Here is a 16,107-nt window from a genome sequence, read left to right as displayed (position 1 = left end):
TAGGGAAATGGGACTTTAGTAATGCATGTTGCCTTGAATCCGCTTTTCAGTTGCGAGGGAGATGGGAGTTCATACGGGAACTGTCAGGCACAACTGGGAGTTGAAATTGTACCCTGAAGCCTAGACCCACAGATTACCTACGTTTTTCTTGTTGACTTTTGCTGTAAAAGGTCTTCTCTCCCCTTGCGGTGATTTTCTACTGAAACCTGTTCTCAGGTTTGTTTTTTCTTTTCTGCAGGTGTGGGTCAGGTGGTGCTTCAAGTGGCTGCAGCCACAAACTGCAAACATCACTATGGTGTGGAGAAAGCTGATATTCCAGCCAAATATGCTGAGGTGAGGTATTTTTTTTTGAAGCGAGTTGTGTGCATATGCCTTATTTGAAGGCTAACTCAGTCGGTCAGGATTACTGTTAAGTGCTGTGTGGGAAGAAAAGCAGAGTTTCAGTCCTAGTTTCAGTCCTAGTTGCTTTTGCTTCTCTGGTCGGTATGACCTGGCATGCTTGGGGAAAGCTGCGTGTATCTAGTCGTTCACTAACACTGCTTGCGGAGTGCACAGAAGGAGCATTAGCATGTTTCTGAAGTGATTTTGGGGCCAGGAGATGAAAAGCTATTTTAACAGTAATGGTGTAGGATCTATTCAAAATGAAGTGCAGTGTGAGCTTCACCTAAACTCCTGCAATTGTTCTGTGTCTGAAGTGGCTTGAATACAAATAACAGGGCTTCCAGAAACCATAGCATTAAGTAGATCTGGGAATGAATTCACCAAAGAATTCTTGAAGGTTTTGAAAGCTGTGTTTCCACTTATGGTAGCGGTGCCTCTTTTTGGTGTCTTAAAGCTGAAGTTCAGCTTAGTTACTAAACTGTTGTAGGCTAATTGATAAGGCCCTGTGTTGGGTATCTGATTAATATCTCCTTAGTAGGCACCTAAATGAAGTCTTATTATAAGAAAACCATAATGTTTAGCCAGGCAGGCGGTTTTCTTTACACTTCTAATTCTGTGCCAATGGGGACACACAAAGATAATCTGTTCCAAGGCAAACCTGGAAGGCAAATGAGCTACAAGCAAACAATAGAGGTTAGTCATGCCTTACCATAAGAAGTTTACTTTCTTCAGTAGACTGAACAGAAACTTATCCCTCCGTGTCATTAAAACAAGCTGACTCAGTCTGTTCAGGCTAGAAAATTATACCTTATGAAGGGAGGGGGAAAAAAAATAATCCTTGATCCTCCTTTTCAGTTGTGTGGGCACAAATGCATAAACACAGTGGTGAAGAGGATCAGACAAGGATCTAAAAATCCATTTTGTTTCCCCTGCCATGACCCAGTGGAAATTTCCAACTGGAGCTGTCTTTGCAGTCCCTCTGTGTGAGTGTTCTGGTTTCATTAGGGAGTCACTTGCAAGGCCTGGAGTCCCATCTGTGTAGTAAGCTTAAAGATCAGTGTTAAAGGGAAAAGTTATTCTCACTCACTAATACCCCTTCATGTCCTTGTGCAAACACAAGGCTTTAGTGAAAATGGTTAGCAAACAAAAATATTACCTTCAGTTTCAGAAGTACACCAGTATTTTACAAGATTACTGGATGAACAAAATATATGGCATTATTCTTCTGGTTACAGACGATGTCCTGTCAGATTTAACAACTAAACAGCTGCTGCAGTGTCAGAATGTGTGAAGCTGGCTGTGTACAACTAATCTGCCTTGTGCTGTGTGTAATGGACCAGTTTTCCTCCCCATCTCTGACAAACATTTCTGGAAGGGATTGGATTAAGTTTCTAGTTAAGAGTGGCTGTGGCAACACATCTCTGGTTACTATGATAATTAATGCAGATGACTGTGAAAAGCTTCAGCTTAAGAGGAAGTATGTTACGGATTTGTTTTAGTGAAGTTGTCTTAAAATATAAGTTCATAAAGTGTATGAAAATACTGAAGATTTTTGTGAGTTCTACTAAGCTTTGGAGTGCTTTTGAAACATGAAGAATTTTAAAACACATCTGTCAACACACACTGTTTTACTGACCTGCTGATGGAGGTCTTCACCATCTCCAAGTTGTCGGTGAAGTCAGAATTCCTGCTATGCTTTTCTCCCTTATCTCCTTTCTCTGTTACCTCCAAATTTAGGCCCTCCCATATGTGGAGTCAAATCCTAAAGATCAGGAGGTTTTTTTTCAGTCTTCCAAGACACTTGAGTTTCATTTTCAAATGTGTCGTATAGGTGTAGCTGGACCTCACCGCCACTCTGAAGTCATGACCTAGGGTGCATATTGTCAGTTTATATAGATCGGGACACGATTTTGTAAATGTGGAGATGCATATTTGTAAGGCACCAAACTATCTTGACGTATGGGGTTTTTGGTTCCTTTCTCCTATATTTGGGCAATGGAAAACCAGTGCCAGCTACCCAGTTGGGTAGTAGTAGCTTTCCACCCCCTGCAGCCCCAGTCTGTTTAGATGTAGTTTGAAGCATTCTTCCTGGTTGCCCTGGCAAATGCGATGCTCCTTCTGTTTGCTGTTGCAGTTGCTTTGCATGCGGCTTTCTGCTTTCTCATTCACTCTAGCAGACCTGTCTTTATCCTGTTTGTTCCTTTGCTATCTGGGCTTAGGTTGGGCTGCATTCAGTGCCTCCTACTTGCTGTGGGATTATATACTACAACACAGTAGCCACTTAAGGTTGTGCCATTTTTAGTGCTGAGCAGTGTCAGCTTGCATTTCCTTGCTTATAACCTGTAACTTTGATAAAAAGGGGGGAGAAAAGAAGACGCCAGCTTTGACTTGGCCCTGGGGAAGCAAAGGTTTTTTTTTTAAGGAAAATAAACTACAGTAGTTGTCTGCCTATATTTGAGTGTTAATGGCAAAAAACCCCCCCCAAACTAACCAAACTAAAAAGGCTTGGGAATCAATGAACACTGTCAGAGCTGCATCTTCTTTTACTGCGATGTAACTGGTAGCACAGGATGTCCTAATAGGTGGTTTTGTTTTTCCTCCCTCTTCTAGACGATGGACAGAGAGTTCAGAAAGTGGATGAAATGGTATGGGAAAAAACATGCAGAATACACAGTGAGTGAAATTCAGCTGAAAAACTTTGTGATCCGTGTTGATGTACAGAATTTTCAAAGTCCTCCTCAGCTTTTTATTGGCCAAGCAGCATTATGAGTCATATCTGCTTCATGGCTTTTGTCTTGATCCCTCGGATGGTGTCCTCCAAGACATCCTCCCAGGGCCCTCTCTTTGTCTCACTTGACACTTGTTATGGTGTTATTTGGAGCACTTTCAGGACTTTTCAGAAGTTCTTGGAAGATTTATTCTTCTAAAACATTGTTGGGACTGCCATGTGTCTTCTGTTTGTGTTAAATTTCCTTTTACTTTTTTTTTCTTTTTCTTTCTCCGTGGTGTGGAGGTTCTGCTGGGTAGACTATTGAAAATGGCAGCTCCTCTTGGGTTTCTGAAATCTTCTGCTAGAAACAAAAGTTGAAGATTTGATTCTGTGGGCAGGTGAAGGTGTGGTCACCTGGGACAGTTGGTGTAGGGGATGGGATGGCAGGGGTTTCAGCATTGGGGAGCATAGGGTTGAAGTTCTGGATGGATGCCAGCACTGTGAGATTAGAGCAGAAAACTCTTGTGGACCAATTAACAGGATAGATGGTTTGTAGGTGGAGGTAAGGCGTGGGTTGTGGGCTTAGGGAGGATGGTGGGTGGTTAGTTCTGATTTGGAAAGGGTTGGAATTAGATGCTTTGAGGGTGGAGCTAGAGCAGATGGAGTAAATGGGTCATCACAGGGCATTTCTCTACTTGGGGCTAGAGACCCATGTTGAAATAGCTTTCTCCTTCCTTCAAATGTTACTTACTCATTGTGGATGTGTTTTCTGCTCTGTAATGATAGTGTGAAGCATGTGCAGTCATACACTGTCTTGTGTGATTCCTTCCCCTTTCCTTTTCTTCCTCCTCTTAAATGTCATTAAGAAAATCTGCTCCCTAGTTAATCACTTCCCAGTGAGGAAATGTCATAGTACAATAGGAACCTGCTGTGAGTTTTGAAAATACATATATTTATGCTTCTCCTGACACTTCCCTATGGTCAGGAAGAGGCTGGATGGATCAGGGTTGTTCCCTCATTGCTCGGAGAAGTTGGGTCACTCTTTTCTGCTCAGAAGTTGCAGCTAGCAATGTGTACTGCAGTTGAAGCACAAGCAAGTGTTTGGGAAGCTACTTCTTCATTTTGCTTTTGTACAGAGCCATTATTGCTGTGTTACTGGGATGGCTTGAACCACATGGCTTTCAGCATTCCAGCAGCGTGGGATCAAATAGCAGGTCACTGATGGCCAGCCTTTATTTCCTCATTTTCCATGACTGCTGGGACCCCTCTTGCTCTTTAGAGGGCTTATCTTGTAATGAAGGATGCTACAGCTCTCCCTTTGGGAAGCAGGCTGGAGAAGGTGATAGTGCCACCTGCCTCCGTGCACTTTCTTCCTGAAATGCCTTTACTGTATAGTGTGATTTTCTTCAGAGGGATGCTGGGCCTGCTGTGGGACTAGTTTGTAGCAGGATTGATATCAGGCTGCTAACTCTTTCCTGCTGTGGAAACACTGTGAATGCTTTACTTTTCATGAAGTGGCCATATGGCATTTTTCCATTGTGTCACCCAGCTGGCATTACATGAAAGAAATTGTTACTGAAGATACTCTGCTTATGAGCTGTGTAATTTAAAGAACAGGGTAGGAACTTGGACTCAAATATTGAAAGCATATTGATTGCCGTAGGCAGGGAGCATTTCCATATTGTGCATTCCAAGTGACAGAGTCTGGTACTATATTGAAACAAAGCTACTTATTTTTTTGCTAGGTTCTTTAGCTTTTATAACTGTTTTCTGAAAGGAGTTTAGAGTAAAATTTCTCTCTCGAGTATGCAGTCTGCTTTTCTGGGAAGAGTTGAACACTTGCAGCACTTCATGTCTTAAGGAATGTTGGTTTCCTATCACCTTGTTGAAGTAATGCTTGAAGATAGATTTTGGTCTTTTACACATTGACATACAGGGCAGATTTTATTTAGTTTTTATTGCTTCATCAAACATCCTAGGCTTACATTTGCTTTTTCTTGCCAAACAGTATATTTTCTTTAGTAACTCCTTAGGCAGCATCTTCAATAGGTGACTGTCATTAAACAGAGAGCAAACTTATCTTGTAATGCAGCTACTAGAAGGCACAGATGCAGCTACTTGGAAGGCACAGAACTAAAAGCCTGGTATCTTTATCTTTCTGGAAAACAACTTTGTCCCTGCAAAATGCTTAGTAGGGTCCCAAAATTCCAAATGTTGGAGACACAATAAGCACAAATCGAAAAAGAATCACAGACTCATTAAGGTTGGAAAAGACCTTTAAGGTCATGAAGTCCAACCATCAACCCAACATCCCCATGCCCACTAAACCATCTCCCGAGGTGCCACGTCTACATGTTTTTTGAACACCTCCAGTGATGGTGACTCCACCACTTCCCTGGTCAGCCTGTTCCAAGGTTTGCCCACTCTCTCAGGGAATAAATTTTTCCTAATATCCAATCTAAGCCTCCCCTGGCACAACTTGAGGCCATTTCCTCTTGTCCCATCACTAGTTACTTGGGAGAAGAGACCAACCCCCACCGCACCACAACACCCTTTCAGGTATTTGTAAAGAGTGATGAGCTCTCAGCCTCCTCTTCTCCAGACTGAACAACCCCAGTTCCCTCAGCTGCTCCTCATCAGATGTGTGCTCCAGAGCTCTCACCAGCTTCATTGCCCTTTTCTGGACACACTCCAGCAACTCAATGTCCTTCTTGTAGTGAGGGGCCCAAATAGTCTGTCATCAGCAGAGGTCAACTTGTGAATTCCACTCTAATGTTTTAGGCAGTCATATGAAAAATAAATATTTTGAGAAGAATAAAGTGTTGGAGGAGGGAAGCTTGGCAGAAGTTCAGGGGAAAGAAGTCTCAGATCACACCTGCAGCTTTGTCTGAAGTAATGTGGATGGTGGTTTTGACTTCATGCATGTAACAGCTGACGCTGTAAAACTAAGAATTGTGGTATATAAGGCAGCAATAAATCCTGGAGTTGGGCCTGCAGGGTTGTGGATTTTTTGTTGTTTTTTGTTTGGTTGGGGTTTTTTTGACAGCTGAGAGTTTAGTACAATTATAGGTTTCTGGTGCAAATGGATTTTTGATTTCTCACTGAGAAGTGCTGCTTGTCTTAAGTCTTGTCTTTTTAGCTAGCACTGCTTTGGTGAGGGAACAGCTGACTACCCTTACCAGATCTGCCAACCATCAGATTCACTTCCTTGCCTTCTCCACCTGAATATTCTTGTTACTGCTGGAAGTCCTGAGCTTGGACACATGAATTCTGATGACAATATTTAAAATAAACCCTGATTGTCCAGCTGTTTTCTACTTTGTGGACAAAGTAGCAAGAAGTCTCTTTTGAGAAATGGTTCCATACCAAATACGCAGTAACATATATACAGATCTTTTCAGTAAAACAAAGCATCATGTGTAGTCACTTTCAGATGATAATTGCATGTTAAACTTTTCCAGTAGCTAGTGGCAAAGTGTCCTGAGGCATGTTGAATGCCTAAGGCTTCTGCAGAGCTACAGCTGCTAGTAATGGGTCATCACTGCAGCTTTAGAGTGGGAAGATCCATTTGGGGCATGAGAGGAGTGGGAGAAAAGTTGCTGATCATATGCTGGCTTGTAAGTCTCCTGATCTCCAGCTATTGTAGGTAATTGTATCTCATAATCCTGTTAAATGAACTCAGTTTCATTTTAAATGACGGGCTGTTCAATCTCATGATTCTAATTGGAAAGAGGAAACCCCAAGAGCATAACACTTTCTGATAAGAATCTTTCATAGTTGTTACATTCAACTGATACATTTCAACTTGCTATAAATATTTACATCCCTGTGCTATGGTTGTTTAGTTTCAGTTGCTCTCTAACTTCCCTGATGTCTAATTCCTGATCCGTTAGGGATAATTGTATTCTTTGCTAGTCTTCTCTGTTGTATTTGGAGGAAATGCATAATACTTCCAGGACGTTTTTCATCATCAGCTGCTTCAGCTTTTTGGACTAGAGTGTCCCACTTCCAACACATCTCACTGTGTTTCATCTCCTTTTGTCGTCTTGTTTCTCTTCTCACAGAACTCGGAAGTTTCCAAGATTAGCCTTACCCCATTCTTTTCAAGAAAACTGTCATCTGAAGGAAATGGGAGACTTTTCTAAGGTCATTAGGCCTAGATAATTAGAGAGTCTTTCTTGGGGAATTTCTACATATGTGCAGTCATCAAATTAAAAAGCAGTATTGCAATTAAGAAGCAGATGGGTTTTCATGGTTTCTAACTGTAAATATCCTCATGTGGCCTCAAAATTTGAGCCATCTCCAGGTATCTAGGGCACAATGCTGAGATTACCATGTAGCAGAAAGTTCTTAAGTGTTCTTTCTGGGGTACCCTTCAAGAAAGTGTGTTCTCAGTGTCTACTACCTGTCGTACTCTTCTGCTAGGGCAAGATATTCTTCCAGTCAAAGGTTAGAGTAGGTTTCTGCAAGTGAAGTTGGCGGTAGCTGCAGTCGCACATTGGACTTCTGCTGAAGACAAGGATTTTTTTTTGTTTTTGTTTACTCAGGGTTGTTATAACAGAATACCTTCCCCTGTTCCATAAAAGCTTGTTTTAGCAGTAGGTGGAAATCATTGACAAGTCTTCAAAATAAGTGCAGGAACACACATGTCGGCATTGCTAAATTGGCTAGATTGGCATCTCTGACAGGTGCTGTCTGCTCAGAGGAAACCCCAGTAGCTTCTAATGCTGGAGATGCTCTGTGGTTCAGCGCCGTGGATTAGAGGTGATTTTTGTTGTGCATAAATCAGTGGAAGCCTGGCATCTGTAAGCTCACAGGTTTGTCTCTCTGTTTTTGGGGTGCCCTGTCTGGCAGCTTTTCCTGGAAATCTCTGCTCTGAGCAAAAGCAGTGTGATTTGTTTAGGCGTAGCTTTGTCTCTTGTTGCCTGATAGCAGCTGCTGGTTTGTGGGGATAACTGACATCACCTGTACTTAAAAACTTTCATTGCTTAACAGTACACTGCAGCTGAGGAAAGGGCAAGATGTCTGTTTGTCCCAGATATTTTTGAATGCCCTATTTCAGCGGGAAACTTAATGTTTTGGTATTTGAAAAGCCCTCCAAACGTCCCCTGTGGCTTTGAAATGATGCCACATTTTGGAGGTTTGGATTCATGCCTCCAGTTATTTTTGAAAAGAACAGGAACCTAAAAATAACCCTGTGTACTTTTCCAGGCAGAAATGACTGGGTTTTGTGAGCCAAGTGTTCGCATGGAGGCTGCTGGAATGAGGCATTCTGCGTGTGAATTTATGGCTTTGTGTAGCCGGTCAAACAGAGCGTTACCAGAGAGACTCCCAGCCCAGCGCTGGGGCGAGAATGGAGCTCTCCTCCTCGGCAGAGGGGCTTGACCTTCATAAACTGTTTCTCTGCTACGTGATGAATGCACAGCTGCAGGAGTGTACCTCGTGTTGCTTCCCTTGGGCGGTGACCTGCTGATTTTCTTTGAGTTACAGGAATCAAATGCCATTGAGCCTATTTCTGCAGTCTCTCTAGAGCGACTTTATCTGTTTGAAAAACCTGAATAAAAACCTGTTTTGGCTTCTAAATTTAGAAACAATGCAGGCTGGCAGCTCTCTGAAGCGGATTTCACTGAGCTAATTATCCTTTTAGATAAAGCATGTCTCCTGCATTGTCTAATCAGATGAAAATATCTGCATTACAGATGGTCTCTACCATTCATTATTCACTAAGGAGATTAAGTTTCACAGAGAGAGGAGGAACATGACGAGGGTGGGGACACTGGTGGGAAGAGATTGAGTACATCCCCAAAGCTGTCACTGCTGCTTTGCACAGCCGTGCCACCTTCTCTTTACATGACCATAATGGATCATGGTCTTCTGCTGGTTTAACTGCTGCAGCCCTTGGCCAGGAGTTAGTTAACTGCAGTTTCCTTACCAGTTCTTGTTTCTCTCTAAAAATTATTATAAACCACAGAGTTGACTGGGATTTTGGGATTTTTTTGTTTGTTTGGGGTTTTTTTTTGTGTGTGTGTTTTTTTGTTGTTGTTGGATTCCCTCTGTCAGTTGATAGGGAAGGTCCTACTTTCCTCGTTTTAGGCCATCATTTATTGATGACTGCTCACCAAGTACAGTAGGTGAAGAAACTGGCCATCAGGAGTAGTCAATCAGATAGCTGTTGTACTCTGTTTTGAATGTAGCAGACTACTGATCCAGGAATCACTGTCTTGCTTCCAGAGGGGAAAAAAATAGCCGATTTCCTCCCAACCACAGTTGACCACCTGGTTATTTCTGTACTCCAGTATTTTTCCTGGTGAGATTTTTCCTTCAACTATTGGCTAAGTATGAGCTAGGATAGCATTACAATATAAAAATAGATGAGTTTAAACAGGACTGTGGTTCATTTGAGTTGTAACATGGCTGTATCTCGCAAAAGTAGATGGGGGAAAAAGTGTTCAGCCTCCATGTGTTATAGCAGGTTAGAGCATGGAGATTTTGGTTATAACTACACCCTTCCTAACCACATAGGCAGGACAAACATACAGTGTAACTGGATCAAAAAAAAATGTAACAGCCACTTAGGTTAGATTTCAAGACTTTGAAACTTAGTATTTCAGCATAGTTTCATGTTACGCTGGTCTTTGTTCTCTTGCTAGACTATGGCTTTATAACCATGCTTACTTATTTTTCAAGTGTTTTTCTTTCCTCTGTTAGTGCATGAAAGCCTCATGTAGACATTAGAAATGTGGTGTGGAGGACTGTGATATAGAAGCTGACTTGCACAAATTGTTGTAAAATATATATATAGTTGTGGATTTTGTGGGTTTTCTTCTACTGTGTTTTGGTTACTCAACCATGAAACTATTTACTGCAAGAACAGATAAGACTTTGAGACAAAATGATCTCTTAAAAATAATCTGGAGATGGTCTCCGTTCACAAATAGGGCGCATAGAGCCCCAGAAAAAATGTTTCCATAGGTGAGAGGTGAGAACAACTCGGTGTTCTTTAGAACTGTTCTGCAACTGATGTTGCATTGAGTTTCTGCTTTAGATTTTTGAAAATACCTGGTAGTATGTTATTAGGTTGGATCTCTCTGAGTTCAGACTCCAATATGTGCTTTGTTTTTACTATAGTGGGGTTATCAAAAGATTCATCCCCTCCCAGCAGGTGTGAGAATATAGTAATTCTGTTTTAAAATCTTATTTCAGCCTAGCTGTTTGGCGGAACAGATAATTGTGGCTAACTTTAGTTATTCTAACCTGCTATTTTCAACATGTTTATTTTCTAACACGTAAGGCTCTTTGCAAAGTTCTTGATCTCTTGCCCAGGAACCCTCGATGTTTGCTTTTCTCAGCCCTCTTGTGCAGTGTGTAGCAGCAGGGCTTTTGGACTTTTTTGGGTTTTTTCCCTCCCTCCTTTCCTCCCAAGAAGCAGACCCACTTCTGTTGGCAACTGTGGCTTTATCCTTCACAACAGCTCAGACAGGTTTACCTCTGTATCCCTTCTGTGGCTCTTGAGTGGTATCCGGCTACTCTGCTGGGAAGAGAAAGCTGCAGTGGAAGACATCAGGCTCTGGTGCTTCACTGAGACTCAGACATCTAAGACATCCTGGCTTAGCTAGCGAGGTTGGGCTTGAGTGTGTCTGCACTGCAGTGCAGATGTTTGAGTTGTCACTAAATGAAAATAAATGCTGGCATGTGAAATGCTCACTTCTTTCCATACAAAGGAATATATGCAGAAAAAGGATGCTAAGCCGTCACTGTCGTTGCTTTGATGCTCCTGAGGTTCTGATATAAGCCATCATCTTACTTGCCCCTTCAAAGTGTGTCATCATCATTAATTATATAGTTGCAGATTATTTTTTTCTCTCCTACTCTTCTCTTCCTCCCCAATACTCCTTCTGCCTTACTTGTGGCACAGCAAAACAGCATGGCCCATAGATTCCCCTCTCATTTCAAAAGCACGTTAATCTGTAGAAAAGTGGGTAGAAAATCTGTAGGTGTGGGCATTAACCTGGGACTTGATGTAGTTCCGTCATAAAGGTACAATATAAGTCACTGAAGTCCTAACTATATTTATTTTCAAATAGGCCTTTATGTTACTTGATTTACAACTTGAAAATGTTAGAAGCATTCAAGATGTACCACAGAAAAATCAGGTTCTTGTCTGTCTGTTGCAACAAGAGCCTGAATTACAAGCCAGTGCTTCCAGCACGCACTGGGCTGAATCTCTCTCTGGTTCCCGCTCTGCTAAGAGGGGCTGACACAGGGGTCAGCGGGGACTTGAGGAGGCATTCGCTGGTTGTTTCTGGTACGGGTGCTGTCTGGCATTGCTGGCTTCTCTGTGGAGCACAGTCTTCACAGGGCATCGGTGATACCTGGAGACCCGTCCCAGTCCATCCCATGGCAGGAGAGCGGCTGAGGGTGGGAGCAGAGAGGGAGGCACCTCCGGGACCCGAGGAGCGGGCAGAGCCAGCTGCTGAGCTCTGGGTGCTTCGTCTCCCCGGGGTTTCCCAAAGACTTCATTTGGCCTAATTGGTAGTGGTATCGCTGCGTTGGTACAGTGCGTTTCCTTTCTCCAAAGGAAAAGGGATGCGGAGCAGAAAGACACAATGTTAACTCTTGTGTGTGTGTGTGTGTGTGGTTTTTTGTGTTCTTTGTCTTTTTTAAGCTGGAAAGAGGTGACTTCCTCTCAGAAGAATGGAGAGAGAGAATTGCAAACACAAGGTACAGTACAGCGATTGACTGCTGCTTTATGAACTGAATATTTGGGAGTTTGTATAATGGAAATTGGGAGGCTGTCCAGCTTTTTATATAGAATTTCCATAGCAAATACCAAAAGCCTATCTGCCAACTTCTATACTGGCCTCTTTAAATCCTGTTTTCTGACTAGAATAATGGGTTTAAATGCATGTCCCATGATACTACATACAAGGGTGTATCCAAGATAAATTCTGGTTATACAGAGGAGTATAAACCTCTATTGTTTGTTTTGTATATCCTTGTAGTTCGTGTCAGTGATTCTGGCAAAACACTAGTTATCTTGGCTGTTGGTGCATACAGCTAGGCTCACTTTCCATTTAAAAAAAAAAGGCAAAAGACCCAAGTGAGTCAACTCTAACTTAAATTGGGAATTATTTAAGCTGATTGTCTTGAAGATTTATTTCTGTGAAGATCTGTGCAGAGGATTAGACTCCTTTTTGATGGTAGCAAAAAGGGAGTAAATTTGTTAAAAGCAACAAAATATTCTTCTGTATTTTTAAAGGCTTTGCATTATTTCAGCCTCGTGGACAGAAAAAAAAGTCTTTACTTTTAAATCACCTTCTGGGCCACCCTGTTATGTAGGGGAATGGAATACAGTTGTAAAGAGGGCTTTCTGAAAGTCTTCAGCGTTGTGGCAATTTATGGATTTTTTCCAAGACACCGTTTTAAGAGTACTCCATCAAGAAGGCGTCTGCTAGGCTGATGACTTTTGTGTTGTTGTGTACCTCAGTTAAACTTCTGGAGGTGCCTTTTAATTTGTGGGCAGACTTGTCCAAGCCTTGCAGCTAAGTGGAGTTTTGCTTTGTTGTTTGCTCTTCCAAATGCACACTTCTCCGCTCTCTGTGCAACTTGCCTTGGAATGAATTTAAGTTTTTTGTTTTGTTGGTTTTTTTTTTAATTTTTATTTTTAGCTGAAGTACATCTAGCTGCATGCAGAAATACTGGTAGATGTTTATTTTGTATGGTGTGCAGCTAGTTGTATGCCTACTGATCCATAGCCCCTTTGCTCTCTGATATAGAAATTAAAAAAGAAGGAGCTTTTTGCTCAACAACTGTTAGGTGTTGGTGTTTGTCCCGAGCGTGCCAACTGTTCAGCCTCTGCTCTCTCTAATGAGACTGCAGATTGAGGAATTTATGTTGGAGCCATCCAGGCTTGGCGAGTAAGTTGAACTATCGCCCTTCCCGTGAGTGTGGACCAGTGGCCAGGCTCTGCGGGGAAGGGTGCATTTGTGCTAGAACATGGTTCTACGTGGTTGAGTGCTGACACGTAAGCAAGCTGTGCAGTACGCAGTATTCCTGTTAGTAACTGTACTCGTGGCTTAGCGATACGTGTTGAAAAGAGGGCTGAAGTCAAGGTGGACTGGGGGCTCCTGGGCTTTTGTCATGTGCATACAAAATATTGTGCCAGAATGAACACTAAAAAAAATTTATCTGGCAAGCTTTGTCTTTTCCTCTTCCTTTCCTGGATGTTTTCTAGTGCCATTATATGCTTGGCTCTTTTGCAAGGCCTCTTTTTTGGCACGTGGTGGGAAAGAGGAGGAAGAAACCCCTGCGAGCCTTGCTTGCCAGGCCGGGTTTCCCAAATTTCCAAGAGCAAGGCATAGCAAGAATAACGTTTTTTTTCTCGGTGTATAAACATTTTTTTCATCCGTGGTTTTTAATAGCTTTGGCTGCTGCTCTGAAACTCAGTGTCCTTGTTGAACATGTTTCATATGTGGAGGCACTAGGAGGGGAGTTTTCAAACAGCCCTCTTGCAAAGAAATCAGTTCTTCATGTAGAAACAATATGCCAGAATGGCTTTCACAGTTTATGCATGCAGGGTGCTCAACGGCTTCCAAGAGATGTTGAGGACTCTTGTTGCAAGCTTATAGGAAATGGGCACCAGGGACAGTTAGACCTGGCCCAGGCTCTTAAAAATAAAGGCATATTTCTTTTTTAATCTGTGATGTGTTCTGTTTCTTTCCCAAACACTTTTAGCATTTCTGTGATTCTACCTATGTGCAGGCTTCTTTGTTTCCATATAACTGGGTTTTTTTCAGGAACAAAACTCCCTCATTGGATTTCCTAACCCAGAAAGAAAGATGCAAATCCTCTGTTGTGGGTTAGGGTGAAGTGCTGGGTTTAGGACAGGGAAAACATGCTGAGAGATGTCAACTGCATTTTGATATTTTGCTGTAATATTTTAAATGCACGTGAAGAAGTAATGGGACGAAATGTGTGTGTCTCATGTTGGAGTATTGCTTTTCATGTGCGAATTAACTGCTGTAAGCGTGTTGGTAGTTGCTGTGTTGGTGTTTGATCTCACCATGGCAGAGGGATGAAAATGTTTTGCACATTATTCTTATGTTGAAATGTACAGTGCAAAACTCAGCTGTGTGCTGAGAGGAACTGTTTAAAATTTTGTAAATGTAATTATGTGGGCAGTGTCTCTGAGTGCTAAAGGTAAGGTACTGTTTCGTGTCACTATGCAAGAAGAAAGCATTTTGTTAGGTGGAAGTAGCAGTATAGGCAAGGACAAGCAGTGTTTTTCAGTTCCGTAAGTGGCTGTAAAGGCCCTAAGTGACTGTGACTTGTGGTTGTGGGGGGTAGTTGTGTGTGTATACGTGGGTGCCGCTTGCCTGTCCCTGTTCATTAACTAGACCATTATCTTGCAGTGTTATTTTTGTGAATAATTTTGCCTTTGGTCCTGAGGTGGATCACCAACTGAAGGAGCGATTTGCGAACATGAAGGAAGGTAACAAATCGAATTTAAAACCTTTTTCCATTGGTTTCCTGCTTACTGTGGGAGCTGGCAGTGGTAAGGGCTTAGTTACAGCCATCAGAAGCCAGGTTGGTGGGTTTTGTTCTGTGCCTGCGGGCAAGCATCTGCATCACAATGGTTATTTCTTGGGCTTTTTACTTCCCATCTTGATATCTACTCTGAGAGAAACTCTACGCGATTACTTGGAGGTAGCTCTGCATGTGAAGACACTTTGTGGAGCTCTGTTGGGGTAGGAGGAACTGCTGGTCCTTCCTTACCTGTTACGGGAGCCGACAAAACATGCAACGGCCAAGACTGCAAGGCTTCCTGATTGCATAGGCATGGCTTTGTATATCCATTTTCTGTAACTGCATACCGCATCCAGTTATTGGATTCTCCTATTTGAAGTTGTCACATTTAGTACTGCGGACTAACTAGTAAGTATTAAAATAGGGACACTGTCACTGGATGTCTTGTGTGCTTCTTGAGAAGTCATAGTGCAGACACTAGTGACCGGGGATGCCCAGTAACCCCACTGTGGCCCTAACATTGCTTAAGGTGTCTTTTGTCTTTCTTCTTAACCACTTGGATAAATATCGATTTTATTTGGTTGTGGCAGAAATTACAAAAATAAGTATTTCTGAAAAGAAAAATGTGTGGCATGAGCAAAAAAGCTGTGGCTTCCCATAGTACAGCTTTGTGCTGAAGTAAATAATGTGACATTTGGGCTCTGTTGCAAACTGTAAAACCTCCAAACTTAAGCTGTCTTCTTTAATTTTAGTGGTTAATCTTTTTTTTTTCCTTAAACTTTTGTTTAGTGGTGGCTTGAGAGAAGTGGCAAGGTGGGGGAGATTCAAGCATGCTTTACAAAATGAAGAGACCTTATTTCTCTTCCCAGAAGGTGCTCAGGCTCTGTGCCTTGGGCTGAATGATATAGCTGTGAAATGGAGATCAGCCTTCTTTTCAATAAAAGGGCTTTGGGGGCCTGTGTGTAAAAGACACTAACTAGGAATGAGATAGCGGTGTTCCTAATTGAAATTTCTATAGCTTGCAGTGAGAATTAATGCTCTTTTTTTTTTTAAATTTATTTTATTTTTAAGTGTTTTAAGATCTGTCATTTTAAAGTGAGCTTGAGGTTTCATCTCATGGCTACCTAGTAGGACTAATACATTGACTTTCTTGGATGCTGTCAGAATGAGCTTTAGGTATTTTATTTTTTTTTTGAAATGATATACAAGTGGTAGTTTTATTAGGGCTGCTCTTTAGGGCTCTGTACTGGCTTATATTTAGTAAGTAGTCATTTCTAGACGGAACAGTGGTAGCTGACTTTGCTTTTTCTTTTTCCAGGTGGGAGAATTGTGTCCTCAAAACCTTTTGCACCTCTAAATTTTAGAATTAACAGTCGAAACTTGAGTGGTATGATTTCCCTTTTTATTGTTCATTACAATTTTAGTGTATTCATGATCTGAACATGTCTGTAGTGGGGCTTTGTTGCTCTTTAAAGAGTTGTGTAAGTAAG

At 42.0% G+C, this 16,107-nt stretch overlaps 1 protein-coding gene across 1 annotated transcript in view; it reads left to right on the top strand.

Annotated features, from left to right (window-relative positions):
* The window catches only part of DOT1L (DOT1-like histone H3K79 methyltransferase), a 53,297-nt gene that overhangs the window by 12,137 nt on the left and 25,053 nt on the right, over positions 1–16,107 (top strand). The window contains exons 6-10 of the mRNA XM_010286783.1: positions 239–333; positions 2,992–3,054; positions 11,757–11,812; positions 14,503–14,582; positions 15,936–16,004. Of these exons, the coding sequence (XP_010285085.1) occupies positions 239–333; positions 2,992–3,054; positions 11,757–11,812; positions 14,503–14,582; positions 15,936–16,004 (363 nt within the window). The remainder of the gene's footprint in view (positions 1–238; positions 334–2,991; positions 3,055–11,756; positions 11,813–14,502; positions 14,583–15,935; positions 16,005–16,107) is intronic.

This window comes from Phaethon lepturus, unplaced genomic scaffold, assembly GCF_000687285.1.
Source record: "Phaethon lepturus isolate BGI_N335 unplaced genomic scaffold, ASM68728v1 scaffold11555, whole genome shotgun sequence".
In the NCBI taxonomy this organism is placed as follows: Eukaryota; Metazoa; Chordata; class Aves; order Phaethontiformes; family Phaethontidae; genus Phaethon; species Phaethon lepturus.
The sequence above is the reverse complement of the archived record's forward strand: the minus strand, read 5'-3'. Positions and strand labels throughout refer to the sequence as shown.